This window comes from Diorhabda carinulata, chromosome 7, assembly GCF_026250575.1.
Source record: "Diorhabda carinulata isolate Delta chromosome 7, icDioCari1.1, whole genome shotgun sequence".
NCBI lineage: Eukaryota > Metazoa > Arthropoda > Insecta > Coleoptera > Chrysomelidae > Diorhabda > Diorhabda carinulata.
The window spans coordinates 6383003-6410310 of record NC_079466.1 but is presented as its reverse complement, the minus strand read 5'-3'; the positions used below and the strand labels follow the sequence as shown (position 1 = coordinate 6410310).

Here is a 27308-nt window from a genome sequence, read left to right as displayed (position 1 = left end):
CAATTTTAATGAGTTGTTGCTGTCGTTTATTTTTTAAACTGATTTGCAGTATGTATAGTCAATCAAGGTGGTTGGTTTGTACTACCTTTGTATTGCATACATTTTGACGTGTTTTAGAAACTTGATTATTACTTGATATTATTTGAGAATCAGATTGAGAGCATTTGCATAACAGAAATAGGTATGGGCTAGATAAGGTTAATATGATCCAATAAATTTAATTTTTGCCCACCATTTGAGTGAAGTTTATTTATAAACAAATTTACAGCCATCCATAATAATATAAACTGCTGATTAGTTCAGAAATTTTTTGCTAACTAGTATTTACAATTTTTTTGACATGTTAAATTTCTGGTAGCGAAAACTCGAATACTTGGCTAGCCCTACAAATAATAACCAATATTATTATACCTTTTTCTGACTAGCCACTTTGCAAGAAAAAGTATATTTGTACCAGCAATCTCATATTGTAGATTTTAGAATGAATGTGAATTCTAACGAAATATACTTCATTGATATCCAGTTATAAACATGATGTTATTGTAAAATATGATATTTTCAACTTTCGTAGAGATTTCAATAACCACGTCATTATTATCCTTCCTATACAAAAATAAAAGCTAATAGCTACGAGTGCTTGGCGAACAGAAAGAAAGAGACTGTTGTGTTGGATACTAATTGGGACACTCTGCCAGTTGAATTGAAGTTTTTATGTCTGAGTGTTTTACTGATTACGTGTTGGGTTTATTAGTACACATCTCTTTTATCACTCAAAACTAAAATTCTTCTTCTATATACGAAATACTACTTAAACTAGAACTGGGAAGTTTTTGTGACGGAACTGAATTTAAAAATTCTAGAAAACTCACTGTCCGAATCGACGATCAAACTGATATTGAGCAGAGATGAAAATATACTTGTAGAAGTACCACGTATTTGAAATTGATATTCAAATAAAAAAATTGGTCCTTCGAGCCGGATTATCATTAACAACGATACTGCTACTTTTTTTGAACTAGTTTGCTATTATTAATTTTCTCAAAATTTCTCAAGCGCTTGAGAAATTGAAATATTCAGTTTCAAATTCCATACGTTCAGAGTAGCAATGAGACAATTTATAATCCTCCAATTTATTTTTAATTTGTCTTTTAATATTATGGAATTCATTTAAAAGATTTTCAAATTTTCCAAATCGTGTTTCCAATTTCACGATATTCTTCTTATCAATATCTATATAATCCGAATGGGTTTTTTTATTTAATTAAGAAAATTTGCTTATGTTCAAATAACTAAGTTTTTCTTATTTCTTTACATTGTAAAAAGGTATCACATTCTCTTTACAGTAACATGATAATACTTTATTAGGCTTTATTAGATTATCAGGCGTTATTAGCAAGAAATAAATTTTTTATCTGGACCATAGTAGCAAGACCTAAACTTTTAATTTTTCAAATCGTACAAAAATTAACGAGGTTATAAAACGAAAGGAACTTCAATAAATATCTCAGTTCATTAAGTCGAAAAAGGTTCGTTTTAAAAGCGATTAAGTTAATGCTTAAATTCCTAAGCCAACGGTGGATAACAAAATGATTTACGACATCTAACGAACTAAAGCAAATCGTTCAATACGTGTGAACTTTTTTATGATATGTCACATAAGGATCTGATTTTACTCTTTTGACAAAAGAATACCTGATTCATTCAATACTTTCATACCTATTAACCTTTGGGTTATTGACAGATAGATTTTATAAAGAAAGTATAGTTTCATATATATATTCAAATTCATAATTAATTAATACGTTCCTTTAGATTATAACTGTATGGTAAATAGCAGTATCGTATTTATTTTTATTTGCTCATAGAATAAATAGCATGAGACTTTCCTAAGTCAAATGCAAGCGCAAATCAAAATACATAATGATTTTCTTATATTGTTTGAGTTCTTGATTTCAAGGTCCACATTCAGCGTTCCTAATCTCCATACAAGTAAAACAGATTTTTTGTTGAGTTTATGATAGTACTTTTCTGTTTATTTTATTATTATATTCATAGTTTGTTTTCAATTTATAATGCTAAATTATTAATCATGTTTCACTCACTCAAAACTTTATTCCAAAAAACATCAGTTTTTAAATGCAAAAAACGAGAAATAGAAATATGGTACTAGAATAGGAAGTAAATAATTCGATAAATGGTGCTACGAAACCAAATAATTTTATTTCTTGTTATTCATACAAGAATGAATATCAGACAAACTGAAATAGAATATAAAATAATATACTATGTATTTTTAAACTTATATCAATAATTTTATTACTTTTGGAAACTCAGACAGACCGACCGTATAACAATTATATTATTTTGCGATTACAATATTAAGAATGAGGAACATTTGGTCTAAAACCGTTTGTTGATAGGTAGGTAGGTGAATAGTTCTTAGATTTCTGCTTTTTTTATTAAACCGTAGACATAATATACAAAAGCCCCTGTCTAGTTCATTTATTACCTTTAGATTTTCTAAGATCAACTACGACTTATTATTTGTGAATTGATAGCTCGTATAGCAGCTCGACTGTCAGACATGTAATGAACGATTGAAAGGTGCTCAGATTGTTCCCATGGAGTCGGAATATTTTGCTCTTGGATCATGTAGTACTGAAAGTCATAGGCAGGGTATTTTTGCTACGAAAATATAAAATATTTTGTTAAGTCCAGAAAAACTCCCACTGTTTAAACAAAACTTCACGTTACCTATTAGGCTAGATTTTGCAAATGACTCAGGTGTCATCGTCATAACTCACACAGTGTAAGCCTACTTAAGGTTAGTTTGTTTAGTCTACTGTCTTCTACTAGGCTTTACAGTAACATTGCGGTTTTATAATTCCATGCCATACTTCTGGTAATAATTGTGATGGTTTTATTGCATGACTCAGTTTCTATTATTCTCTTACATAGTCCAATAGTGCCATTCACACCCCTCACCTCCATTGAGCAATTGACCATCTTGGAATTGCACTTTTCCCAAAAATTTATATTCAATCAGAAGATACCTATAATCAAAATAATTTATCAACAATGCTACATAATTCATGCTATATAATATTACATCATTTTTCAGGAATTGCCCCTACAGCTATCTCAACCGACATATTAGCTCCCATAAATGGTACAGCACAACAGTCACCAACATCTGCTGAAGCAGGTGGTGCTTCCGTATGTCCAGTAGCTGCTGCCGCTGCTTTGGGCACCCGCAAAAGGCCACTTTTGGCAGGAGGACCACGAACATCAATGACTCCTACTAAAAGAACAGTAATGAGCCTCTTAGCTAGAGCACGAGCAGCACAAGCAAAACAGTTGCCTGGAGTTACTGGTACTACTGCATTTGCAAGAGGAGTTTCTGTATTTGACGAGTAAGTATAGTTTTTCAAATGTAAAATTGATTGAACCGACAAAAACTCTAATTATTGAGAAGCACGTGATTGATTATTAAACTATTATTTTCATTTTTAAAGAAACTTTTTATTATTCTCTATTTTATTCGATGATACTTTTTATTATTCTCCATTTTATTCGGTAATTTGATAAACAGTTTATAAAAATGTAAGATTTAATTGCACCGATATGAATTATAAAAAATTATTTCCTCATCTTCCTAAAAATAGATAAAATTCGATTCATTGAAATCAATTTGTCACTATCGAAATATCAAAATAGTTATTCATTATACAAAAAAAATTTCATATTGAAAAATTATATTTACACTATTTGAGTCATAAAATCATCAATGTGAAATTTGAATTGATACTTATAGCAACAAATAGACCTGCGTTTTTAATTTTTTGATTTGATTACAAAATTGTGAAGTTATTGTTTGTTTAGAAGTTATTTTCAATACTATAAAGTAAAAAATGTAAGATTCTGAGTTTTCTTTGACACCAACGGAATTAGTAGAAGTACCCAAAGTAGCGTCACATAAATTCTTGCTCTCTAAATCGCGGACAATTTACGAAACCGCGTATTCAATATTCATGAAATGGAAGATTAAAAAACATGCAGGTTTTCCTCGGAAACGGTATTATTGGCTTATTTTCAGAAATTAGCATAACAAATGCAATCAACAATGTGGTCGAATTCTTCAATGATTGAAAGTATGTTACGATCAACATAACATTAGATGAAGTTGAAGATTCGGGAACGTTATTAATTGTGAAACTTGAGGATACAAAGAATTATATAAACTGAAAAATGTATGCTAAATTTTACCGAATGTACATAGCCCTTCGTCCAGCAGTAGCAAAGAATCGCCGCCTGTTTTATGTTTATTACAATGGAAAATGTATCAGTCAGGTTGTGAGTAAAAACCAGTTCTATGAGGCTCCCGAAACAGTGTTTGATCTCTGATACACTTTAAGTTGTTTCTGAGGGAGAATAGATGGCACTAAAGAAACATGGCGGTTGGAAGTCATCAACGGTCACTGAAGGGTTGATGAATCGGTAACACATATATAGCTAATGAAATGTTCAGAACATACGGTAGGTCTGAAATAACACCGAATTTGCGAGCAAGTACATCAACGGGAATTGTCATGTCATTAGTTCAAGGAACCTGTCATTCATACAACGCACATTTTTTTACCTTTGAACAGAGATAAAATGTCAAAACTTTTTTTCTGTCACAACAAAATTATATTTTATCACGTATCACAATAAATCGTAGAAATTTACCTAACTATTTAAAATAAAAATAATTCATTTAGTATTATGTGATTGTATAACTGTTTTGTAAAGTCTCCCTGTACTATTTGCTCTCAATATTATCATCTCGAATGCCAGCAGGAAGGAGCACAATTGATTCGTAATATCGATAATTAGCAGAGTCTTTTGGTAAACAAACTTACAAACAAATAATGGAACTATAATAGAAACACAAACTGAGGTAAGGAGAATAAAAGGCGGACAATTAAGTGAACTTAAAACTCATTGAGAAACTGTTGGTACTAAAGATAAAACAGTTGAATGTACTATTACTTATTGTGATGTGTGTGATGTGATGATGTTGAAATAAGTCAGTCGCTGGTCTCAAGGCACAAAAATTGTGTGATTAAAACTTAATCTTCGACGTACGACGAAGATATGATCCAATATAAATCAACATTCTAAAAGAGGACTTTGTTTCTTAATAAATCTATGTTTTTGTTGAATGATGAGATGAATAGATAAAAAAAAGACCAATATCATTTGACGAAACTATCAGTGGAATGGAGAAATGCTCCGAACAAAGACATCTGATTTCAGTAAGACCTATTCTCGATGCTAGAATGTTTAAACAGACAAGAAGAAGACAACGTGATGAATAGCTACTGAAATACCCAGTTTTGATCCTCAATAGTTGACTAATAAAGTTTTGATATTTAGCAGTTATCTGCCAATTCACTATTTTCAGCTAAAAAAGTATCCTGTAGTCTTAAAAGCTGAAGTTGCATTACTTACTTTTGTCCTGTATTAGTTTTTATGTAAAAATCACTAGCAGATGAGAGATAGATGTTGCAAAAATTGTGTCATATGACAAAAAACTGTGATTTTGTGCTCAACACAGTATTCCAGTATCTTACTGTAATGTATATCCCTGTTGGTTTTCCGGAACAAATTGTTTTTAAGCCAATGCGTTACAACAAACTATAACACAGTGATCGTTTCTCCTTTTCCAACAGACCTCATACTCATGTTTTGAGATCCTTTTTTAACAATTATAATATAGCCCGTCATAGTTTCATATTAAATATAGGTCTAAGTTTCTGGTCAACGTATTCTTTAGCAGCTCAAAATAAACCTGAACGTCTTTATTTCTAAGGATCGATTAATAAACTCTACTGAGTTTCTTATTGAAACCCAATTTAACTCAATTACGAATAAGATTTACCCCATTTCGTGATCTTAGATGGAACTTCAATGCACCACAACACACCAGAGATCAATCTGCTGTGTGCTCAACTTTTCTTCAGCAGCTTCAACTAATAAAGAGAAGGGTCCAAAAGTACCTTTCCTCATATCATGTGCTGATCTCCTTCTTCGTAGCTGGTACCTAAAAATTTCTAGCAGCCTTATTTTTATAATAAGTGAATCATCTATCCTTGTCATAAGAGAGTATTCAATTATCGTCTTCGGGGACTGAACTTTACAATCTCTGAAGATCATAACTTAGTTATCGAGACGTGCGTCAGACAGTGTAGTCTAGGCACCGCTTAAGGAATCTTCACGCACACCGTGGAAATTTGTACTGTATTTACAAAAGACAGAATAATTGGTTTTTGGACCAAAACAATTTTCTCGCATTTTTTAAATAATTACGAACCTATCCATATTCAGTTCCATCAACATTTTCAGTTTCCTATTTTCGGCTTGTTTTTTGGTATAAAAATTTTTCTATTTCCACTTTAAAATATTGACCGCTTTAAAATGTAACCGTCAGTCTAGTAACATATATATATCCCGAGTGTTATACAAAGATAAATAATACACACATGCCATCTACAAAACTAGACAATGTATTTAGTTGGTCTGTCTACCACATACCAAATAATAAATCTACTTATTATTTAGTGATTCATACACAGGAGAAAACGAAGTAATATGCAACTACTATAAAAATAATGGGTTTTTGGAATTCGGTTAGAGGTAACTTTTTAACTTAAATGTTTTAAATTACATTATCTGAAGTATGTTGTGGTGTAGGAGATTTATCACAACTATAAACAAATATTACAAATACATAGATATCCTGTCACACATTAAGATAAATATTATGAATCGCATCCCACCATTTATATATAAATAAAGATTTTCTATGAAACAGTATCTACAATTTGACATGATATAATGATATAATAATGATTCATTAGGAGCAGAGGTAGCTTTATAGTAAACATATTCTTGTAGAAAATGTTTCATCATTAAGAAGGATTACCTTCTGGTATTGAAGACTACAGCAACTTCCCTCCTGCTACGAGTAACATCTCGGTTCATTGTAATGTTTTCTCTTTAAGTCACTAGCATTTTTATAACTGATTCCTAACTAGGAAACAAAATCTCTAAACGACATGCGAAAATATTAGCTTTCGAGGTACATAGAGATAACAAAAACTTGAGATGCACACAGTGACATTACAAGAAGTAGAAGAATAAAATGAAAATTTGTTAAAAATTTTATTAAAATATACTTAGAAGAATAAGTAATAGTGTTTTGGTAACCACGAAGCAGATAGATATGTGAATAGAAGGATTGAAGATTTAGATTTTCAGAAGAGAATCAAATAATTGGAACGGAGGCTTTTTCAACTAGTTTATCAACATTAATTGTAACAATGTAGCAATGAAACACCAAAATGTACTCTTTTTAATATATAACTATTCATTCATCGTAAGAGAATTAATTAATTGAGAAATTTTCAACCGCATTATTGATGAGATTTGCGCCTTTTCGTAATCTTAGCAATCGTCTTCTGGGATATTCGTGCTATAACCCACTACCTTCAGAAGTGTAGAAGTCCTTTGGGAAAGATGTAGGTATGTATATATAATTAATTGGGTCATAAATAATGCGAGCCAAAGAATCTGGTGTATCTATTTTCCCTGATGTGACACTGGGAAACGTCTAGTCACCAAAGATCTATTACATACACTCTCAAGTATAATTTTCTGAATTAGGATACGAATGATTTCTTTATATATATTCCCTAAATTTAGCCCCAAACAGCTTTTTTATATAAAAGAATCCCTGGATTTAGCGCCTAGTGACTATTTCTGACTTTAAACCTGGAAACCTCAACTCTGAAGATATATCTCACAGAAAATTTCTATAATGGTACGGTGACTTGTGCAAATCTTACATTTTGGAAAATATATAAATCGAAGAGAACTTGGTTGAAGTGTATAAAGTACCACTTTTGGAAAATAAAATGATTTTTTATCGAAAAACCTGTGTTTTATTCACAAATTCTCATATTTTACTTTATAGTTCATTTCGAAGTAAAATTCTGAAATACAGTCGACTACTTACATATTCATACAATGAATTTTTTTAATTTCATCGATTGAATGCTGAGCTGCATACTACTTCTGAGGATTTCTCTGTGTTTTATGAATAATATAATTCTTTTCTTAAAAAACATCTTTCTCAACTCTTTGCATTATGCATGGAAACAGATATTATTCGAATACAGAAGTGTCCGATTACGGATGGTGCGGATTAAAGATTTTGAAAACCCTACATATGGTCATATATTTAATTTTAAATTCCAATTCCGTAAATAATGACTGAATCGTTAGATACATTCGTACCTTTGGCTTTTATCTATAGAGTTGTATCAGAATTAAAAATAACTGACTATAAATGTGATGTTTGGAACTTATTGATACAGAATATTGAGATACTTGCGCAGAAATACCTGGAATGATACTATGAAAAACCGAATATATTTCTAAATCTACCATAACTTGTTTGACTTACATGTACAGTAATTAGCAGAAAATTGCCACTATAATGGAGATAATGTGTAGTGCTACACGATAGTTGTATTAACAAGACGACGTCTAGAGCTACCAACACAATTCTACCCATATTATACAAAACGCATCACTTCCAAGTCAGAGATTTGTAACGAATTTTTATAACAATAATCATATATCTGAAAAAATAATTATATTCTAATTCTAACTTCTACCCTATTCTTCTCAATATTTATTTTCATTCTCGGTATCTAAAATATATTTTTCTTCTTTACAGACGTGCACCAACCCTTGTTCCACTTCTAAGGGAGGATTACATGAGCGCAGTTAATCTGAACCTAATTTAAGATCAACTTTCTCTTTGTACTGCTAATCCTTAGAACATTCTGTAGCATTGTAATGCAGTGGCTCAAGTGGATCATGATTATGAACTGGGTTTATTTTCGTGTTAACTACAAGTAAAATTAGAAATAATATGTCCAATTCATGTTTTCTCTTATTTAATGAACAAGTTTTAGTAATAAATATCGGATAAAACATTAATGAAGAGGATTGGTAGAGTATTATATAAACTCCTGAAATTACAATATTTTCGATTTAATCATTAAGAAGTATCACCTGAACCAGAATATGCTACAAATGATTTTTAAATTTATACACTATTCGTTTTAGGACAGAAAAAAAGTAGAGGTATTTACTGATGTTGAATTTATTACTGATATGGAGATAGTTTGTTTATCTATGTGTAAAAAAAATAATCAACAGCTATCCAGATATAAACAGCGCAAAAGCGGCAATAAATAAATGTAATAATTTCCGGATTATCAATACAATTAGTAATTTGTGATAGGCATAAAAATAAGTGATTACTATAATTTTATTCTCAATGTACAATAATATTAACATTATTATTCATTAAGTGGATCCCGTTTACTCTATTTATTTGATATTATTCTCAAACATATAGAAATATTGAAGTTGCATACAATTGCTGGCGTTTGAAATATCTCAAATAATGGATCATCCTCAATCGTTAAAAAATGGCTATATACGCAAAATATTAGGAAATAATATGGCATTCTCATGAATTTAACCATAATGCACTTTGAAAATCATGTTCAACCTTTTAATATATTCACTTATGTAGTTATATTACAATAGCTTCAAATTTAGTTGTAAGCTTTAATGAACTGAGATAAATTCGTCCTTTATAATCCTAGTTCTTCTAGAAATTCATAGAAGCTCTCGTAAGTCATTGTATAATTGATATCACACATTATTAATGACTACAACAATCAACCTCTCCATGGTGAAAGTACGAAGCTAATGCAAAATTAAGTTCAACATTCAAGAAAGTTTTTGCAAATAAATATTTGAATATTCTTCTATTTCAAATTTAATTGTAATTTTAAAATTTTAGATATTCATATTAATATTTTTTAAAACCTTAACCGCCATGCCCAATTTATAAAATATCGTTAACAGGCTGAGTTCATTAATGACGTATAAGTGCAATTTCAAAGATTTTTCAAAATTCTAAGAATTACCGAAAATATACGAATATATTTTATGACGGGTTAATGAACAGCAGTGGTCCGGGTACGATTCAAATGCCATCACTGGAGCGTTGGTCCCGTCGTGACTCAAGTCCACGATATATTTAACAGAGCAACATGTAGTAGATATAGAAGAAGAACAAAGCTAGATCTAAAAATGACTTTAGATTATAATAAAGGTAAAGTAGTTGATAATATTCCTGATAATACAGGTGCCTACGGCAAACTTTTACGTAAATGATTAAAGCGGTACTAGCTTTTGAAGTACTACTTACAACTGCAATAGAAATGGGAGGAAGGCAGATCAGAATCAAACAAAAAAATTTACGTTTTGTGTTGGGTATGTAGGAGAACCACCAATGTGTCTGGACTGTTTCAGCTTAAAATACACTTAGTTTTCGGCTTTATTTATATTCACAAAATAAAAAAATAAACATACATTTTATTTTGTCCCAGGAACTACATATTTATGTGAAAATAAATTTTGCAGCCCAAAAAAAATTGGTAATTCTTCTGGACCATGATACACATGATAACCATGGTTCAACGGTCCACACAAGGTCCATTTTCAAAAGGCAACATCATGGCGCTTAATGTGTTGAATGGGGTTGGAGATTCAATTTCTAATACTTCAATACAATTATCTACAACTAATCTAACTAAACTATGTTCACCAGAAGATAACATTCCGGTCCAATCACATTATCCAATACTTCGAGTTCTATTCCAATTTCTATTTTTTCATTTGCTTCTTTATTTGCAACTATTTGAGCCTTGATTTTTTCTTATTATTATTTCTTCACTCAATCTTGATATTGAAATTTCCAATCAATGAATCATTTTATCCTACTTCTATGTAGTATATTTGTCTCCCCAAATTTTTTTTCTAATGTTCGTTAGTGTATTATTTGCTTCTCTTATTACTTACCACATTCGAATTATTTTTTATTGATCAGTTAAGGTCACAACTTATTACAGGGACCACACTATGGTGAGTTTACAAATAAAAACGTGTAGTTCGGTGAGCAATTATGAAATCTTTTGCTTTTATTGTGGTTTATCCTTCAATATAGCTTCCAAGAAGTCTGGTCAGAATATAATATATCAAAAAAATACATCCCAAAGTAACATTAAGCAGTGTTAATTTGAGGAAATTACTAGGGATCAGTCAGAAAGTACCTTTGAAATACATTTTTCACCAGGATCTTTTATTATAGCAAAAATAAGAAAAAAACACACTTGATGCTTTTCCGCTCTCCTATAACATACTACCACTGAACATAACGAAAGCATTTTTCTTCAATGATGAATGTTAAAACCAGTTTTTTCGTAAAGATATAAATATATTTATTTGCCCCTGACGCAATATGGCTAATAACTTCATACCAAAATAATCAATTATCACAACCTCTACCTACAAACTTCTCCCATTGCTATAACTGGTGAGTGTGAAAAAAAATGGCTTAGAGGCAAATCCATCAAAATTTTTCAATTTTAATATCATTGATGTAATTTACCAATAGATTTAAAGTATGACGGTTACCCATGCATAAAAGGTGATTGAGGTTTAAAGGGAGCGAGTATTTTTTTTCACAAACGACTGTAATAGATTGTTTGTCCAGTGAATGTCATTACTACATTCATATAAATGTGATTAAGATAAAAATAAAGAATAAAGAATTATTGTCCAAGGTACAGGCTGTTGATTGTATGATACCCAGCTTGGCAGATGGACTTTCATGACTAGTCTTCATTTTAAATATACTTGGAGGATAAAATTGCAGACTTGATTAAAAATATAGTTTAAAAGTGAGAGTAAGGTACATTAAAATTGAAAATATGTTTATCTCAGTTTTTCCTGCATTTTATCTTTTATTGAATTAATCACTTCTTTTCCAATTTATACGCTAGAAAAAACTCTTTTTAGTACTGAATCTTTCGCGAATAGATCGGCTTTTTCGTTACTGTATATTCCAATATGTCCCTTTGTTGAAGAATCCGATCCTGTAGTTATTTAGAGTTGGCGACTCTGCTTGTGTCGTTCTGTACTCTCATCTTGACCGATATTTTACCTCACGTGTTGCGATTTGCTTGTATTTTTAACCCATTTTCTTTAGTTATTAAAACTCGGTAACACCATAAATAGTGTTGGTCTGAGTTTGTTTAGATTAGAAGCTGATAATCAGATCACCTTTAATCCAAATAAATGCCATACTCAAATTTAATATTACAGTTTTTATGGCACTTGAAAGAGGACATTACATTCTATTGAGATAAGTCTCTTTTATAGCACACAATGCTGATCTATAGAGTCCGATGATCTGTACAGTCCGACATACTCACACTCTTATCTTGTTTGACTTCAACTATTAATGGTCCAATAAGATTGCTGTAACAATCTGATAATTGTCACTGTCAAATGAATCAACTACTCTTCTATTTAATAATGTATGTATCTATACTGTGATTGATTATTTCAATTCTAATAATAATTCTACGTGATATTCCAAATTCAATTCAGCAAAGCATAATATTGAAAATTTTTATATATCGCAGCCGATTCAATGTCTATCGTAACTAGTATAACTAAGTATGGCAGCTGTAAAAAAAGTTTAGAGCTAAAACATATTTAAACAGAATAGAAATGATCTATTAGAAATTGAGAAATTAGACGTTTTAAACTTCATTAACTCTGACCAGTGGCGTTAACATAACGTCTCTAATATCAAATGAGGATAACAGTTTCTAAACCTGAAAATCCAATTCACAGCTTCTTAACAAACTTTGGAATTACAATTAATGCGTTGTATTGTAACTTTATTCAAATAGTTACTTTAAAATTACACTGAACTCACTGTTCACACTACCACTATACCAACAATTACACTGTCTAACACGTTATCTTCTTTGGAGACTGAGGGTAAACTCTTTAGAGTAGTGTAGTGTTGTGTAAACAGTGTATTCGCTACGAATATCACCAATGTTTCTAGAAATTCAAATTTAGAAGTCTGAAATTGTCAAAAAATTTATTCACCAATAGATTATTAAATGTATTTCAAAATATTAAACTGTTCAATGTGAAAATAATATTTTTTCCCGAGAGCATTGAAGCAAATTAGAAAAATTTCAGTCTATCTTTGATCTTAGAACTTTGAAACAAAAAATGAGAGAAGAATTTCGCTTAATATTTTGCATCAATTTTCCAATTATTATTAATGAATAAAGATATTTTCTTCTTCTTTCCGTAAACTGCTTCAAAATTGACAATTCGGGAGGCATGAGAATGCACATTAATTTCAAAAGTTTCAAACGCATTTGAATAATTTCTACGTATACGAGTGTTGCTATTCAAGTTTTGAGATAGACAAATAAAAACAAATATTTATGATTGGATATGGCTAAATTATTTTTCAAAATACACTTTTGCATGCGTTTAAATCAATTGTCAAAGTATTTTTTGTGACTTGAACGCATCATCCGCTTCTTCGTGTAAATAAAAACGTTGACCTAGCATTTTATTTTTGATCTGTGGGAATAAGAAGAAATCATTGAGAACCAAACAGGGACTGTACGGCCGATGAACTATAAATACGATTATTTGACTGTTCAAAAGCGTTGTTGTTTGAAATGATGTGTGAGAGCACGCATTGTCGTGGTGGAGAATGATTCGTCTTCTGAAATTGTTTTCCCGGATTTTTTCTAGCACTGCTGGCAAACAACTGCTGGGGAATTATCCAGAATTGACCGTTCTACGTTACTTTAATGGAAGGGTAGCGACATGCCCAGTTATTTCGAAAAAAGACGACCATTTGCTTCGAAGTGCTTCGAGCACGAACAACTTTTGTTGGATTTGGCTCTTCTTGAAAAATGATTGTGACTCGTCATCTGTCACGATTTTTGAGCACCGCGATTGTATTTTTTCAGTATTTTTTTGCACTAATCGATACGAGCTTTTTTTAAGTTATGCGGTATGCAAAGAGAGCAAATCCTGTTTACAACCGAGTGTTCAAGCAACATTGAATATATGCGAGTTTAAGTAATCTCCAAGTATCATTAATCTCACGCTATGTCACATAATGATCTTGCGATATCGATATTTTCCGGCACAACAGCCGATTTTGGACGACTTTCATAAAATTCATCCTATAGAGAAGTGCGACCACGATTGAATTCGGAAAGCCAGCGAAACTATGTGGCTCGAGATGGTGCTTCATCACCAAAAGTCGAAGCGAGTTAATCCATGTCGAAAGTAATAGAAAATCATCGCATACGATTTAGTTCCATTTTTTGACCAAGATGAATGTTTCAAGTATCTGTAAACAACTCAAATAGCACACGTATTACAACACCTTTGAGTACGTTCACCATTAAAAATGTTTTATAATGGCAATGGCAAAGATTTAACATATTCACATCAGTGTTGCCATATCTTGAAACTTGAGTAATAACCATCGTATGATATCAAGATTGAAGTCCCATAGTTTGTTAACAATTTTGAGAAGTAATGTCCTTCAACTAATGAATAATAATTCCAAATATATGTTCTTTTAGTTTCACTTGCAGTTGATATGTTATGTTGCTGGATAGATAGTCTTGTGATACTAAGGGAGGAGAAATTTATCAACATCCATCAAAGATATAGACACTACTAATATAGTTCTCACAGTTCTATAAACAAAGGTATAGGTATAATAATATGCAATAGCACCCTGTAAAATATAATTAAGAATTGTCACTACATCAATTAATGCACGGACCAAAAACAACTTAAGATATTTAAAATATATGAAAAGTTCAAAAACTTAAAAATTTATATTGTATATTAAACTTATTCAAAGTTAATTTATTTTGAATTTTATATCACAACGAAAAGTATTTAAATTATGTTAATCCACATAAATTTTAGAACCTGAAAATTTATATATAGATATCCATTATACTTCAGAAAAATTCGGAAATATTTCAGATTAAGTAACCTGTCGCATTTTAACTAGGGTTGTTAAGCTTTAGAAAATACTTAATCGTAAAAAAGAATAATAGTAGCCAGAAACTCATTGGAAATAGTGGAAAATATAATATAAATAGGCGATCTTAAGTCGGAAAGTGGAAGGGGGTGAGTTTTTACGGATAAAAGAAGGTTTTTCTTGGTTTCGGGCCAAACTAGAAGTCCTATAGAAGATGGTTGGATGGCAAAGTTGCAGGAAATAGAAAGATCTGAAGCTTTTGTATTCTTACTTCAATCAAATTACATCAAAATCAGTGTAAAACCTTCAAATACGAAATACTTGATTTTCCAGTTTTAACTTTTACAAAACAAAATTTTTCAAAGAAATTTGATATGAATACACACAAATACATTTTTATGTCTAAATCATACTGTAATATTTTTGGTTTCAAAGCTTTGTATTTTCACCTCATTTTGACTTAATGTAGAAGAAGCACCATAATTTTCTTTTATCAATATATCTGCTTTTTCAATAATATCGATGACGCGAATACGAATTTTTTTTAACATTGTGAACAATTTTGATATATTCTCGGAACAGATTCCTTGAGTGAAAAAAATTGCAAATTTTCAAAAAACAGATTAATTTTAGAAATATTGTACAAAATTTTTTGGTACAGCTATGAAACTAAATGTGAGAACAAATTCATTGGTATGATTTACATTTACATATTATGATATTATCTATGACGTGAATGTAATACGAAGATTGTAGCAATATTGTTTTCTATATAAAATCCCATTTAAATACTATATTCAATATTGAGAACAATTATTTTTGCATATTTTTACAATCTTCATGTTTTAGAGACATGATTTTTCTTGTTCTTCATGGAATCTTTTTCTGTTTTTTCCAGTTTTTAAGTAGTAATGTGTATATTTTTCACACCGTCAGAAATACTTCAACGACCAAATAGCTTATCGGCTATTTTGAAAAAGCAGATATTTTGATGACACAGTTTTCAATTTAAAATTAGGGTGCATTTTCGAAATCAAAACAAGGTCAAAGAATAAAAAATAAAAAATTTATAACAAAAAAACCACAGTGTGCTATGAATAAGTGAGTTTTCCCAAATTTCGTGAAAAAAAATTTTTGTAAGAGATTAAACATCAAAAACTCAATTATTTAGATTTTCAATATACATTTTGAGGTTATGTAAAAACAGTGTAAAAGGATATTAGAGAGAAAATTATGTTACAGACAAAAAACAAGGAATAAGAATATAAAAAGGAGAATGCGTTGCTAACAACAAGGGACTAAGAATTGAAAAAAAAAACTAAAAGAAATCTCAACTCCTATTATTGCAAAGTTCACTTGGATAGATTTTGAGGATTTGAGTTCTGAGTCAGCCTTTCATTTCCACAAAAAAAGGTATCTTAAGAATGGATGAACATTGGTATATGAAACCTGATTCATGACGATGAATTCAAAATATCTTTCAATCAATCAAATATAGCACATTATATTCATCTTTGATATATTCATCAACTGAATACATAGCTGTAAATAATTTGAATGAGTACGGACCTCGGGCTAACTCCGATCAACGGTCCTCCATATTGAATGGTAAATGTACTGAAGCACCCACTTGAAATATCTATTTCCAAATTCTACAAATAAAGATATTATACTAATATTTATATACTGAAGAACAGAATATCCAAACTTAACTGCCCAAACTCAGAAAACTAAGGCAACTTTTTGCCTTTAAAACTTTAAAACTCAGTCAGAAACCGATTTCCTTCAAAACCCAGTTTTAGTTGGTAAAAGTTTTTCATCTAATAAAAATTCTATTGATATTTATAATTAATTTATGGTTATCAGGTTTACAATACAAAAATTTGTATTGCCATTATGTATCTCTAAATTTTCTTGTTCATCATTTAAGGAAGTCTGACTACTAATATTAAAAATACTTTACATGGAGTAGAATATGATTTTTTTTTTCATTGGGAATGGACTCTTAGTCCGGTTTATCGTGGCAAGGCAAATAATGTATATATAGTTTACAGCTATCTCGAAATACTGTGATGTACCGTTTATAAACGATAAGTGAAAACATATAACAAGATGTCGTCCGCTACAACTTCACGAGTCAACATCACTGATACTAAACTATTATTTATTTTTATTCGGATGGTATTTGAAGATTTCTTATTCGGATGGTATTTGAAGATTTATCAACGAACGAAGAATTATTAAGTATGATTTCCTTGATAAGAAAAACTCGGGACCTATATAAATCAGTACATATATCAGACCTTTTTATTAACTCATATCTATGAAGAGGCTTCAGCAATGACAGGTATTCAGAATGGTTCTATTGCTCATTGCCAAAAGACTAGGATTTTCCAGACTTCATTAGCTACCACTGCATAATTTATCAACGAGTAGCTACTGGCTAGTATGAACACAAAACATATAATAGATATTTATTTCAAGATTGTAAATTCTATAAACGGAACCAGAGGAGGAGGAACCAGATTTGACATTGCACACTGATGTAAGATCGTTGATCGCATCAAGTTTCTGTAAATATTTCAAGATATATTCGAGAAAATAAAACAATTTCTTCAAGGGAATAGTGATGATTATCAGCATTGGCGTGATTTAGGCTTGCATTGTGATTGAGCATTTTTACCGATTTTTCTTAAAAACTAAGCTAACCAAATCTGGAACTACAAGACAAGAAGAAAACAGTATCAGAAATGATAAGGTCTATCGCAGCATTTCAAACAGTCTATCATAGTTAGCAAAGATCATAAAAGCAGTGGTATCAGAATTCAAAATTCGCTTTGGAGATTTAAAAAAAATTAGCAAATGCTGGAATTCATCAGTTATCTGTTTGATAATTCCATTTATTGCTGATAAATTTCAAAAAGACCACATGATACTTCAAACAGAAATTATTACTCGGCGCGGCGACATATTCATAAAAGCAATGTAATCATCAGGTCTACATTTTTGAACATTGGTTTGCACCGAGAAATATCCAAATGTCTTGAACAACATATTTATGTGAATCAGCATTTTCATATTGCTAACAAACAAAAAACACAACACCATTCTCGGTTAACCAAGGGTTATACATTGGAGCCTTTAAATTTAAATTTCCAACTACAAACCTGATTGCCAATCTAGTGGAAGATGTTTGGGCGCAATGCTCACACTAGTATAAATAAGTAGTTGCTGAACACCCTACCCTTCTCTTGAACCTAGTTCTTTTGCTCATAATTCTGACCGTGGAAACCTTTCCCTTACTTTACCTATTTAACTATCTCCGTTCAACTAAGTTCCGTGTTCTGATGTGGTTCCGGCTTATTAGAAACAATCTAATAAAAGATCAGCCGGCAGGTTACTTAAGATAGAATGTTATAGAAATAGAGAATATTTGTTGAAACACTTAATTAACTTAGATTGAATTGAGATATTTTAGATGGATATATTTAGAATTAGATAAGTAGGTATGCATGCAGGGTGTGTTGAATTGAAATGATAAAAATTATGAAATGTATAGATATAAAGTGGTAAATACCGCTCTGTATATAAATAAGTAGGGCCAATTTTCCTAATTAGAACATTTCATGATCATTAGAAGCTAAACGTTGTATCTTGCGGCTTGAAATAAATTTCAATGTTTTTTTTTTGAAGTTTGTATGGTCACTGTATTTTAAACGGTTAATAATAAATACAATTTTAAATCTAAAATGAAATATTTAAAAATATTGGGTGTTTAATAAAATTCATGTTAATGTTAAATTTAAAATGTACATGGCACTTTTGAATATAATTTGGATTTAAAGTATCATATGTGTAAGCAAAAACGCTTAAAATTTTTCACAACAACTTTCAATGACTATAATACAATAACTAGCAACAAAAATATTTCCAAAGCATAATCAAGCCTGGAATTTGTGTGGAAGATGATCCTACAAATCGCATATCCCTGCGATTTTAAACGTATAATCTATTAAATAAATTGTAATTGACATAAATTTCAACACATTCTAGGTAGTATTTAACCCGATCCAAATATCTGTTTCAGATAGATATTTAGAAAAATTGAATCTTGAATATTTCATTGGCATTAGTTGTTACCGAAATTGAAATGTTATAGTTCATTTGAATGATTCTCATTTATTCTTATACTGCAATGTGGACATCTGAAGTAGAAAAGACCCAATTCTTTCGAGTCTTGATTATACCAAACTTTACAGTATTCATACAGATGCCAGTGACACTAATATAGGAGTTATCTTGTTTGAGAAAGTTAACGTTACGATTTTTATACAAGTTGTAACATCAATAAATCTGTGAGAAAATTATCTACCCCTGAAAACTAAAACCATTTTCAACAATTTTATGTATTGAAAATTGGAAGGTTACGTTGAATATACAATAGAACCAGATCAAAATTTTCATAAATTTTTTAAATCTTCCAACAGACTTGCTTTCCATGTTTTCCATGGTATGAGAATAAAAACACATCATAATAGTGACACGCCATTTTATTGATGTCAATCATCAGTGGCTAATAATTTGTCACTGTCATATACATTTTGCAGAAAAAAAACAGACATTATATTCGAAAGTACTTTAGCTTTCTGAAAAAATGGGGCGTCAAATAGTTTATACAGAACTAATAGTGAAAATTTTGTAAACTGAAATGGTTCTTGATTTTTTGTATTACGCCTGTGTGTACCGTTCTTATCTTCTATGAAATACTCTGACTTTAGATATTGGATATGGAACATCCACAAGTAAATTCATAATCTCCTCTGAAATATCTTCGGAGACCAATTTCAAATATGAAGATTCTGATAAATATGGCACAAAAAATTTTAATTGAAAAATGTGACACTCGTGACGGCAAGAGAAAATATTTTGCTAGGATACAATTGGATTGTCTGTACAAGATTTTTTTTGTTTTTATATCGGCTTATACAGTGTCTACTTAAGTTGGAACTATATGGAAAACGTTTTTATTAGTGGTTTTATGAAAAAAAGTTATTCCTGATAAAAAGTTTTGCCATCCATCAGATATCAATTTTTTAAAGCAGTATACAAGGTTTTTCAAAAAAAAAATAATTTTGTGCAAGAGGAAGTATCTTAATTTTTCAGAAAAATGTTATAAAGTTAAGTTGTTTTGAATTAAAAGTTATATTTAAATATGTAATTACAGCCAAAATTTATCTCTCTCACCTGTTAAACATATGATAAACCTTTCTATTTATGAATTCATAATAATTATTTATTGTAGAAATTGGAAAATCCATACAAAGAATATTTATTAAACAAAAACAAACCTAGTAAAATTTTAATTCAATGTCCTACAGCTTCGACATATCCACCTTCTCTTTGTAAGCATTTAATTGTTCTTTTGTCAAAATCTGGTATTACTTTCTGTATCATATTTGGAATAATTTTTTGACATTCTTCAATGAAAATAATCCTCTCCAAATGATCTACATCATCAAATGGCATATTTGAATATAACTTTTCATTCAAAACCACTTTACTTTATAACATTTTTCAGAAAAATGAAGATACTTTACTCTTGCACAAAATTAAAATTTTTTGAAAAATTTCGTAAACTGTTTTAAAAAATTGATATCTGAAGGTTGCATTTTAGCTTTTTGACCATGCAAAACTTTTTATCAGAAATAACCACTAATAAAAACGTTTTCCATATGGTTCCAACTTAAGTAGACACACTGTATAAGTATGATTGAGATTAAATGTCAGTATTCAAAATATTGTAGCAGTGATTTAAAGAGCAGGGTGCTGTAGCTTACACCGTGCTCATGATTTTTTTTGAGTTAATGATTGAAGGCTTAGTTTTTGTGCTCACTCATTTATTTTACAGAAGTTTATCTAAGATTTAGTATGATTTGAATGAGTATGCGTTTCCGGATTAATAGAATCAATAGAGTGACTACTATGAGGTTAAAAAGGATATGTTTTTTGGAGAACGTGCTGCCAACTCTAATATATCTACTATCATTCCCGTTCCTTACGTAGAAGTGAGATACATATGAGTAGGGTGGACTATGAGGTAATAGAGTAAATAAAGAAATGAAATAGTGAATAATTGGGTGAGTCTTAAATTGAACTAGTTAAGTGTCAGGGGAACTGAAGCGATTTCAATTTAAACTAAACGAATTTTGCCGTTTTTAACAGTAGTAATGTTTGTTAGACGAGGGCAATGGTTCCAATAGTAACATCTTACGACAACTGATTGAGGTAATAAACTCACAAACGTTAAAGGTGATCGGATCAGAAATTAACCTGACGTTAGGGTTATTACGATCCGATGAAGGTTGGTACAGGAATCGTGAGTTAAGAATGGTTTCTATTTAAGCAAAACTTGTACTGCAATGTTACAAAGTACGGTGAGTATTGGATAATAATTTCATTGAATAGGCTTTTGTTTCACCTAAGTCTTCCCAAAGGCTGCTCCGATTTGAAGTTTTTTGTCAAAAATGGGATATCTATGTGAGGTCGAAAAAGTTTTTAGTGTTATTGTTGTAGATTACGGAAGAAATTTCTTACATGGAAAAGAAACGTGTTCAGATTCGAAAAGGATTCTGTTGATAAGTAAGACAGCTGTTATGCTAGGTAATTATGAATCTGACATGATTTGTTGAGTTGCAATAACCTTGAATCTGTGACTCATTATGGATTTGGTTATGATACGTTTAATTTCTAGTAGACCAGCAATCTTGCCAGTATTCTCGCCAGTATTGTAGTCGAATATTTGCCAATAAATTCGGAGGTCTACCGTGCCCTAGTCCCAGGTATTCCCATCGAGAAAGTAATTTCGTGAAATGACAATTAGCGGGTAATAAAATTGTGTTTAACAGAAACAAAAGAGTGACTCTGGAAAGGTGGTTTTCTTCGGTGAATAATTTCAATAATGAAAGGCGTTCCTCTATAGATGAAGAATTAGATTAAGAAACTGGTTTTTGTTGTACCTGTTGTGAAAACGAAAATGCAAAACTGTATGCAAGTTTTTTAAAAAAATAATTTTGAGGTAATTTGAGGAAGATATGAAGTTTCTATAAAATTTTTAAAATGTGCCATGGCTAAGTCGCACTATTGTTAGATTTGTATGACAATTACAGACAAAACTGTCCATTAAGTAGAAATACTTTTAATCCAGGAAAGACCGATTATCATCCTAAAGGTAGATGATGAAATGTGCAACCGTTGATCACGATCACGATTGTAGATTTTGTATTTTGTAAGAACCACGGTACATAGCTCTAGTTTGGTAATAATCATGGACACGGGAGAATTGGACGAGAAGTTACGAAGACATGCAGCCATCAGTATGAATTGCTCCGTAAGCTGAAGAACTGGTATCATAGAGACTTAATATTTGTTTATTTATTAGGGTATATCTAGATATGTTGAGTAACGGTAATCGTGTTTCGCTTTCCACAAAGGCGTGGAATCACTATTGGGGTTGAGAATTTACTCACGTGGAGCCTCAAATAAAAGTTTGTCATTTGAGTTGAAGGTATTTGTGATATAAGTGTGGAGTTGAAAAGATTGAAGGGACAATCTAATGAATATTTATATATTCAAATAGTTCAAATATAATACATTTATATTCTTCTCTCAACTCTAGGTTTTTGTAAAATCGGGAATATGTAAGATAAGAATCTTCTAATTCTTTTTGTGCTTCATTATGGGTGAGAAGAAGATGTACTTTAGATCTTTCGTTAGGTAGGATTTTGCAGAGATCAGGTGAATATAGCTTTATCTTGAATATTATCATCAGACATTTGATTCGTAATCTGAACTTTCTTGGTTCCCGTAGTTTTTTAAGAAGCAGCTCAACGCTGATTGTAAGGATGTTTCATTTGAAGTATCTTGGAACCATTGAGTTATGGCTACTTCATCAGCATCCTGATTAATACAGGAACAAGTACCTGAAATCATCCAGCCAATGTAGGTGTCTAAAAAAGTAGAAACTTTTTCTCCTAATCTATAAATGAATTTCTTCATCAAAGAATAGTATATATCTGCGCCAAATTGCACATCTTTCTTTGAGGAATTTCCGAAATTCTGGGTCAGCTTAAGAAGCTGACGGATAAGGGGAGATATGAGATGCACTTAGAGGGGTCACTAGGAAAGACATTGTTGACTGCGGTCCTGGATAAATGTTGATCTGTGATTGAATATTTATTTGTAGGTAAGGTTACTCAATAAGATGAATTAGTATATTTGGATTCAAGTGAGTGAAAATTTTTTTCAAAACTATTTTCCAGCATATTTGTACATATCAAATAGCGGTCACAAAATCAAAAAATTTTTGGACGGTAAAGTTAATATGCAAAAATTTTGTTAATTGTACTACTTATGGTTAATGTCAAGTTTTTCTTCTCAGCAATTCGGCTCGGCGAAGGACCATGTAAGCAATGACGTTATTCCTCATACCGTGCTCATAAGATTTTCTTTGTTGATTGGGTTAACTTTTGAAGGCTTATTTTCTGCTGTATATTCATCTATTTTACATTCAAATCAGTACTGCGCTAAAACTCTATTCCTCATCATAGCATCCTTATTATTGTTCCAAGTACGTGTATGTTGGTTGCTGCCTAGATTAAAAAGGGAAAAGGAAACGTTTCTAGGATAAATTGTAAGGGAGAAAGAGCTTATGAGAGAAATGTTGAAAGTGAGCATGCTCTAGAATGACTGGGATAAAGGGCTGGATGGTTTTCTACACAACAGATTCAGTTTTCTTATAGGATTGTAATTTTAACACTTATTTGTTAATTAAATCCAATATAAATTTCAATCTTGTATACTTCGTACTACACCTACACCTCACACTAATGCAGGATATTCATGAAGTAGATAAAGATCCCCGTACATTATTATCACTACTTAAATAATCAGAAATGAAATGGTTAGGAATATAGCATTGATATGGTAACAACTGTAGAATATAATTTTTGTTCCATTGTATTATATAAATTATTCATTGAGAACATATGACAGACAATTGAAATGACAAATGAAAATTCATTAATTGTCTACTCATTTCTTTTTGCTGGAAATAAACTATGATAATAAAATTATTATATTCATCTAACAAATTGTATTCAAAATGGCCAATTTTTCTGAGTGGAAATATGCACATGGTTCTTGATCATGTAGCTTTATTAATATAAATGTTACTTTAATATTTCAATGGATAAGTCTGTATTGATAAATGTATGTATGTAACTTAATATATATATAATGTGATTCACCAATAAAATTGAAAACAATAAAGTGTTTTATTCAGAGACAGTCAAGTAAATTTCTGAATTCGTTATATTGTTTTTGTCTTTAAAGCCTTTGAACAGCCTCACAGACGGATACTATAGGTCGGTATTGGTTTGATCAGGTATTTGTTTTCTAATTTGAGTTTGGATGCACAGCATTTATTTTATCTTTATATTAATTTGGGTTTTCCTTTACTGTATATGGGATTTTCACGTTTATTTTGAATCCAGTATTAGACCTAAGTACTCTTTTTTGGGGGAGGTAATTATTATACATCATGATTCTGTAATTTATTTGTGACTACCTGAGGAATTCTGTTTATTGCGGGAGAGCAGTTGTCGTCTGAAAACATATCGAATGATATATTGTCCATGTTTGGGATATCTGCCGTGAAAATTATAAGTTTGGTCTTAAGACACTTCCCTGTCGCATGCCTGATTTTATAGAATAGTTGAAATTTCCTTGGAAGCAGAGATCACTTTAAGATTAAATAGTGATCAGTTTATAAAGTAACTTTTAGTTCCAGACACGATCGAGTGCTTGCTTTATGCCCAGGCTGTAGTACATACTTTTTCCTCCTCAAGACTTCTTATTCCATTTATGATACTGTGGCAGTCTCTACTGCTTTCCTGCATTTATTTTTGTTCATGGTTGCTTCATACCAGTTCTTTATTCCTATTCTTTCTCGATCTCCTCTACATGCCGCTATCCATTTTTGCCGTGGATGGAATCTCTTCCTATTCGCTCCGTCTCCCCTTACTAAGTATGTTTTCACCCAACTATCTTCGTCTATTATGGGTATATGCCCTATACAACGGAGTCTTTTTACTCTGACTACATATCTCATCTCAGATTTACCATACAGTGCTTTCATCTCTGTGTTCGTTCTTCTCCTCCTCTTTTGATCTTAATAGTCCTCCTAGAGCTCCAAGCGTTTTATTTCCTTTCACCATTTTTTTGTCGATTTCCCTAGTTTCATCTCCTTCGTTTGTCACGGTCACTCCCAGGTATTCGAACTCATGGTTTCTCTCAAATCTTCACTTTACTTTACCTGTTTTGCTGTGACGTCACTTTTAATCGGTTGGAGTTACTCAAATTCCTTCCCATCATCATATATTTGGTTGATAGTGGGTCTCCTTCGATAACCACTTCATTATCGATAATATTCAGTGTCATCATTACAAATTGTAGTATTTTCTTAGGTATACAGAGTGTTGCTAGTGCCTTGAACAAATGTTTTCTACTACGCTTGCTTGAAATCCACAAAGAGGAGCTTCAGGTTTAATCCTTTAATCATTGGTCTTAGCTATCGTTTAGGATCGCCTCAGGATGTAAATTTAATCACTAGTTGACTCCCCTTATTTGAAGCCTCCCGTTCAGATAAGTATTTGCTCAATCTATTTCTTAGGATTTTAGCTAGAACTTTGCATACCACATCCAAAAAAATGATAGCCCTATAATTCACGCAATCTGTCAATGAGTGCTGGGTGGTGGAATGTTCATGCTTGAAGCCATATTGATGTTTTAATATTATTATTAAGTATATCATGGAAAGTAGTAAGTACTATTACTTTTTTGGCAGTTGTTTGATTATGGCCGGTGAAGATATCGAATCTTGGTGCTTATGGATGTTATACACATTTATCTCTGTTTTTACTTCTTTTGGTGAAAAAGAAAAAGTTCTAAGCGAGTGAATGTGATTTGTTGATATCTTAAATTTTTTTGGTTGCTTTTTTATCTTCTCTTTATTTCACGATCTTCGTTAGTAGATGTTCTTCTAGATAGAGCCTAAGAAGGTGCCAATTGCTTTTAGCCGGAAACCAATTCTTGACTTTTCTCTCATTTTCCCTGGAAATTAGAAGGGAGGATGTTGGGAGCCAAAGATTCTAGCGCCATCTGCAACGGATTATTGAACAGGTGATCAGTTATTCCAAGAAGTATCAACATGACGTGTGCATTGTATATATTAAACTCGAGTTTTTTTCGTAAATAGAATCGTGAATTTCGTTTCTGTCGTTTTTTTTCACCGATTTGTCTCAATCAGTTAATTGGATAGTGAATTCTCACAATTGTCATCAATTCACATCAATGGTCGCCAATCTGTCGATCGCGAGCTACCGGTAGCTCGCGGATGCAATTCTGGTAGCTCTTAAACGATTTTTGTATTTAAAAAATACAAACTGCAAAAATCAAAGAAACTTCCGAAAATTCCACAAAAAATCTAATTGTCATAATATTAAACATAAACAGCGGCAACGTTGCGCTGAGCGATCTGCCGCTGACGCCATCAAGCTAGAATCGGCTAGAACCGACTAGCCGGACCAGCGCGTTAGTGTTCGAGAACGATCAGAATTGCTTTGAACGGGATAAATACGCAAGGCGCTTAGTTTAAAACTGAACGCGTAACCAACGTCCAGCGGTTGGGTTAGTAGAGGACAACAAAAAATAATATGGCAAGCAGTTGTAAGAAGGACATACCATTTTCATTCTAATGGGAAGAACAATACTTTTTTACAGAAGTTAAAGATAAAAATGTGTGTTTGTTATGTAATACTTCGATCTACGTTGCTAAAAAAGGAAATATTGAGAGACATCATAAAACTGTACATTCTATTTTGAATAATCATTCCCACTACATTCTGCCGCCAGAAAAGAGAAACTGAAACAGTTAAAAAAGCAGTTAATTGGACAACAATCAACATTTTTAAGAACAGTCGACAAAAATAAGGCTGCAACTGAAGCATCGTACCGTGTGTCCCAGATAATTGCACAAAAAAAGAAACCTTATGAAGAGGAGCAAATGATAAAACAGGCTTTTTTAGAAGCTGCTGATTCGTTATTTGCCAACTTTAGAAATAAAGACGAAATAGTTTCAGCTATAAAATCTATGCAACTTTCTGCTAATACAATGATGAGACGTGTAGAAGTAATGAGCAATGATATTTTTTTACAGTTAAGA

At 31.3% G+C, this 27308-nt stretch overlaps 1 protein-coding gene across 2 annotated transcripts in view; it reads left to right on the top strand.

The window, feature by feature from the left end:
- LOC130896680 (protein quaking-B-like) overlaps positions 1–16818 on the top strand; it is a 724732-nt gene extending 707914 nt beyond the window's left edge. For both annotated transcript variants that reach the window (XM_057804936.1, XM_057804935.1), the window contains 2 exons: positions 3122–3413; positions 8786–16818. In XM_057804936.1, the coding sequence (XP_057660919.1) occupies positions 3122–3413; positions 8786–8855 (362 nt within the window). In that variant the 3' untranslated portion in view covers positions 8856–16818. The remainder of the gene's footprint in view (positions 1–3121; positions 3414–8785) is intronic.
- Positions 16819–27308: the final 10490 nt, after the last annotated feature.